The following is a 6000-nucleotide window of genomic DNA, read 5'->3' as shown; positions in this document are numbered from 1 at the left end:
GGGAACCAAAGCAGGGATCTAGAGAAGCCAGCATCATAGCAGTTAATGGGGAGGGGCTGGGCTATTGACTAAACTATAACAAAATGTAAGCATTGTATTAGCTCCTCACTGTATTAGCTTTTTTAAAAGACCCTTGCAATTATTTATTAACCACTCTGGAATCTCCCTAGCCTTTGCTGAGACACCACTGTCATGCATAGGATCCGACTGGCTAGAGCCCCTTGGGCAGAAAGCATGTGGTCCCAGCCTCCTGAGGACCCTCCTCCCCTCCCACACCCTCACTTGCACCCTCCACTGTCATTGGTCCAGGCTGCCTCCGTTCCCCTCCTGCAAATGTTTATTCCTGCCCTGAGCCTTTGCCCAGATAGGCTTCCTCGCTCCTCACTCTTTCCTCTCCTGATCACAGCCTCCTGATCCCTGGGGTGCCAGCCAATCTATCCTCCGCCGTGCGGGCCACCCCTCACCTCCCAGGCTCAGGCCACACTGCCTTCTCCTTCCTCTGAATGCCTGCGGCCTTCCTTGTCACAATGGCTCCTCTGTGCACCTGGTGCAATGATTTGGCAGCGTCCTGAAACTACAGCTCGTCTTCCTGTTGGAATTGCCATCCGCATGAGGGCAGCCCCTGAGCTTCAAACACAGGGCAACTGGCAGGAAAGTCTTGGCACGACGTGTACGGCCCTCTTCCAACCGGCACTACCCCACACTCCATTTCCGGCACAACCCTCCCCGAACTCAGTCACATGCCTCATTCATCTTTGTTTCAAGACTCCACTCTCCAACCCCAGCTCAGCACCTTGCACATAGCAGATACTCAAAATGTTGTTGACTTGAAAACACAAATATTCATCAGGTGGAATCAATATTGTTCTTTTCAGGGGGTTCGAAGAGAGAAAGAACCAGCTTTTGGGATGCTGGGACGCTCAGCTTGGCCTCTGTTTAATACTGAACACCCACGGAAGTCTTCAAGGGGCCATGAGGCCTTATAACCGTGATGCAGTTGAGTTCCAGCTAGAGAGAACACGGCCACACAGAGCAGAGACCAGACATCTCAGGGCCTGTCCGAGAGCAGCTCGGGGCACAGTTTGTCCGAATCTGCTCTTTGGTAATAAGCACAGTGAACATATAATTTATCGCTCAGACCAGGACACTTTTGAGAGAGAACTGGTAATTATGCTGGGACTATCCCAGATAAGCAAGCAGGACGGTCACCTCAAGCAATCAATCATGTTCTGTGGCCAAACCCCTCCAAGGAAAAGACAAAATACAGTTTTCTAAACATAAGAATGTGCTAAACCTCAAAGTAGAGCTTGGTGCCAAGATTGCTTTATTTTAAAAGCCAATTGTGTTGTTGAAGAAAAGGCTATGTTCTCGGCCCATTTTGGCTATGGTCGGAGACTGCTTAGGGAATTGTCTTAAAGTTGTATATGCTCCCGGGCCTGGGGTTTTCTGAAAACAGAGCAGAAAACAGGGACTGATGAGACAGTGAAACCAAAACCCTGAGGCTCCTGTGCCTGGCTGCTGGCTTGGATGTGGTGGACAAATTCCCCAAGGATGAAGACCAGAGCCACACCAGCCTGGGCTGAAACCTGGCAGACCCTCTAATTGGAACATGTCCTTGGAGCAGAGGCTGCTCCTGTTAGGGGCTCACCATGAGGCTGGAGGGGGGCTGAGAGGCCAGGCCAAGCCAGGGGCCACCTAGAACCTGCTGGGAGAGGTGGGGTCACATGCCACCTGCACCTCAAGGCACACCTTCTCCCAAAGAGCACTTGGCCCAGGCAACTCCTATCCCAAAGAATGCCATCATCCTTCCCCCGGTGACCTCGGCCTGGCAAGAAGTGAGTGAAGAGAATGAGTTCTGAACCTGGTTAGTCTAACTCAAAAGCCCAAACTGCCTCTCAAACTCGGGTTGTGTCTTAGTTATTGACCCAGAGTTATTAAAGTAAGGTACTTCTCAACCAGGGTCCACGGACCCCAGGGTCAGAAGTATTCTCAAGGGATCCACAAGTTCTAATTTTTGAAAGTCATGTTTTTGGTTTTATAAAATGCTTGAACAAATATTATTATTTATTCATTATTATTATTTTTTTGAGAGAGTCTCGCTCTCACCAGGCTGGACTATAGTGGGCGTGATCTCAGCTTACTACAATCTCTGCCTCCCAGTTTCAAGCTATTCTCCTGCCTCAGCCTCCCAAGTAGCTGGGATTACAGGTGCCACCACCACCACACCCAGCTAATCTTTTTTGTATTTTTAGTAGAGACGGGGTTTCACCACGTTGTCCAGGTTGGTCTCAGTCTCCTCACCTTGTGATCCACCCACCTCCGCCTCCCAAAGTGTTGGGATTACAGGCATGAGCGACCACACCCGGCCGGGTTTTTGTTTGTTTGTTTGTTTGTTTGTTTGTTTGTTTGAGATAGGGTCTCACTCTGTCACCCAGTCTGCAGTGCAGTGGCACAATCTCAGCTCACTGCAACCTCCACCTCCTGGGCTTAAGCAATTCTCATGCCTCAGCCTCCCGAGCAGCTGGGATTACAGGGGTGTACCACCACACCTGGCCCTATTTTGCCAATTATTTAAACAAAGCTTCTCTTCTGTAGTGATAAAATACAAATAAATGCCATTTTCACAGACTAAGACTTCAATTTCTTTTTTTTTTTTTTTTTTTTTTTTTTGAGACAGAGTCTCGCTCAGTTGCCCAGGTTGGAGTGCAGTGGAACAATCTCAGCTCACTGAAAGCTCCGCCTCCTGGGTTCACGCCATTCTCCTGCCTCAGCCTCCCAAGTAGCTGGGACTACAGGCGCCCGCCACCACGCCCAGCTAATTTTTTGCATTTTTAGTAGAGACGGGGTTTCACCGCGTTAGCCAGGATGGTCTCAATCTCCTGATCTCGTGATCTGCCCACCTCGGCCTCCCAAAGTGCTGGGATTACAGGCATGAGCCACCGCGCCTGGCCTAAGACTTCAATTTCTTAGGTCGATGTCTCCCATGCTGGGGGCACATGCACATATTCTTGAAGGCATTTGAGACACCAGTGTAATGATTAAGATCAAGGGTTTTAGAGCCCAACAAGCCTGAGTTCCAGTCCTAGTCCCACCACCAACGGCTCAGTGGGACCCTGGGCATGGGCTTCCCACACCTTGCCCATCAAACGGCATAGAGTACCTGCCTCTAAGGGGCTATGAGGCTCACTGGCGCCTCTCTAAGACAAAGAGACTTGGACAGGCCAGCAGTTAGCTACCACCACTATTATTCTCTACTATTACCACCTACTTATCATTTCTACCCTGCCCTGCAGTTTCTTATCTCTTCAGGAGACAGTGAGAGTGGAGCAGAGCAGTCAGTCCAGAGCACATGAGATCAGCTGCCTGCAGAAACCGCTTTAAATGACAGGATGTTTCCCTTGCCAAAAGCAGAGGAGCAGCCTGGAAATCTAATCAAGTCCTGGCCAAACGTCAAAGGAAGCTGAAGCCTTTATTAGTGCTATTAATGAGGGTGCAACGTGCACGTGGAGCCCTGGGAGGCCAGGGCAGAGAACAGAAGGTTCAGGGGGCCTGCACCCCCACAAGGCCACCTCTTGGGAGGCTGTTGGTTGGGGTTCAGCCACCTTGAGAACATCAAGCTCAGTTCCCCTCCCCTGATTTCACTGCCACCAACAACCTTCTGGTTGTCTTCAGCTTCCATGAAAATTTTCTATAAGGGAGAGACTCCACCAATCAGTGCTCTAGTCACCAGGCCCGTATGGTGAATGCTTAGAAGTTAACACCACCTCTTCTGGCTTCTTGCTCAGTTGCCTGGGAGTTTGGTTAGCATGACTCAGTGTTCCTGAGAATGCCCGATCCCGTGGGCTCTGACAAACATGTTTCTGGATCATGGTGATGCCACTAAGGTGTGTGGATCCCCCAGCCTCCTGCTGTCGGTCTGTCTACAATTTCACTGGCAGGGCCTCCCCATTATCAATCTAGATAAAGGCTGTGCTACCTTACTCTGCTGCCCAGCAGCTCTGGGGCAGAGATTCTGAAGGCCATGGCCTGGGACATGGGCTAGGTAGGGCTAGAGGAGGTGATTTGCAGCCCAGGCAGTGGCAGCACTAGTCCTCTCCTACCCACCACTCCAACTTCTCCTCCTAGTCCCTTGATTCCCCCTGGGTGGGCCCGTTTTCTTACAGGCAGAATTTGTATTTCTGTCTCCCCAGCCACCTCAAATGAGTCTATATACCAGCAAGTCTTGGGGACTTTCAGACTGAGTTGCAGACTGAAAGCAACAAAGCTATGGGAATTAAAACTCTTTTGACATTTAAAAAAAAAAAATCCACTGTTGGTAAACTTCACATTACGCTTTTATAATCTTTCCTGGTCTTCTCTAGGTTTGGAGTCGTCCTGCATGCTCCCAGGATCCACGTTCTTTGTATCTCTCCATGGACCTGAGCCTCTTCCCTGTCTGTCCTGAGTCTCTGGGGATTGGGTGATCACTAATGCCTTAATGGTCCCATTCGGTTCAATAAAAATGTTTCTGCTTCAAATTTTGCTTCCTTGGGCTCCCAGAAGCCACACACACACAGAATAGCCATTCTGGCTGGCAGGAGGCAGCCACTGCAGGCACCCCCAACAAAGTATCTAGTTGGTAACATTGATGGCTGATTAATGTGCTGCTTCCAAGTGGCCCCATAATTCAGCCACAGATTTGGGGCCTGGAGTCACTCTGAATCTGAAGTTGGTTGAAAATGTCCAGGTATTTGAGCATTTCACTTCTGATTGCCTTGACAGGCAACTGTATGTACCAGAACTGTATACACATGATCATTCCCTCATCTCACCACCAGCCCACACCTCCCACACACACAGGAACAGAAAACCTACCACCATAACCATGCCCCTGGGGGCAGGGGGTGGTCTGTCTTTCCGAATACTTACTGAACGGCTGGGCAAGAATCGAGGGACTCTGGATTGAAAACAAGAAGTGATAGAGCTTGTTGGAGGTATTTTCACATTATAATCACCTGGACCAGGGCCTTCATGCTATTGAACATTTAAAAAATTGCTTCATTATTATTATACTAATATTTGATATATTTTAATGCTTTATTTGCCTTCTACAAATAAACATATGAATCAATATGATATAGTAGAAAAATCCCATGTTTGGTCTCAAGAGATCTCATTCAGGGTATGAGCTGGGACAAGTCGCTGTGAAGCGGGAGTAACTCCTGCCTCACCTCCCTTGTGTACGACGGTGAGGAGTGAAGGAGGGTTAGGTGAGCAGCACCTGCCTCCCTTGTCCCTGCCAGCATCCCTGATGCCCCTGGGCTCCCAGCCCACACTCAGGTCCCCCCGTCCCCTCACAGCAGCATGCATGCCTCATGCCCTACTTGTCCCTCTGACTGTTAAAGGTGACTTGCTGCTCTAAGCTGTTAGCTTTATAACAATGCTCATTCTTTCATATAAATGTCATATATGTTATCTTAGTCCAAAAAAGATTCATAGCAATTCACTGATATAAGCACAATGCTCTGAGATTAACATAAATAGGTGAACACAATTTTAAAAAGACAATCACTCCAGTAGCAAAGTTAGCAACAGCCAATTCATACAGAGGATATACAAACATTTAATGAGCAAACTTCGAGGAAGGAGGGCTTTCACCTCATTTATAACCACATACATTCTAATTTAAAAAACAAACTTCCTTTTTTTTCCCCCACAGAGTGAGGAGAAGGGGTTCTAAAAATTAAAAAAAGGTTAACAAAGAAGAGAGAGAGAGGAAGGAAGAAAGGGAGAAAGAAAAGGAAGGGAAGAAGGAAGGGAAGGGAGGGAGGGAGGAAGGAAGGCGAGAGGGAAAGAAGGAAGCCAGAGCTTTAACAACCAGCACGAGCACTCCTTATATGATGCTGGCAGAAGCATGAATTCGCTCAGCCTTTCCAGAGTGCAATCTGGGAAGATATGAAACAGCTTAAAAACATATACGCCTATCTAGAGAGAGAGAAAGAAGACAGGAGAATGGTTATT

The 6000-nt window shown here is 48.5% G+C and overlaps 1 protein-coding gene across 5 annotated transcripts in view; it reads right to left on the bottom strand.

The window, feature by feature from the left end:
* Positions 1–1307: 1307 nt before the first annotated feature.
* STPG4 (sperm-tail PG-rich repeat containing 4) overlaps positions 1308–6000 on the bottom strand; it is a 60348-nt gene continuing 55655 nt past the window's right edge. For 3 of the 5 annotated variants that reach the window (XR_012422421.1, XR_012422422.1, XM_015433692.4), the window contains one exon: positions 1308–1446. Coding sequence is in view for 3 of the 5 variants with exons in the window: in XM_015433692.4 (XP_015289178.1) it covers positions 1330–1446 (117 nt within the window). In the remaining 2 variants the exon portion in view is untranslated. Of the gene's footprint in view, positions 1447–4908; positions 5014–6000 lie in introns of all 5 variants that reach the window. The other 2 variants (XM_065527631.2, XM_065527632.2) reach the window with 2 other exon arrangements.

The sequence above is a fragment of the Macaca fascicularis genome, chromosome 13, assembly GCF_037993035.2.
Source record: "Macaca fascicularis isolate 582-1 chromosome 13, T2T-MFA8v1.1".
Taxonomy (NCBI): Eukaryota; Metazoa; Chordata; class Mammalia; order Primates; family Cercopithecidae; genus Macaca; species Macaca fascicularis.
The sequence above is the reverse complement of the archived record's forward strand: the minus strand, read 5'-3'. Positions and strand labels throughout refer to the sequence as shown.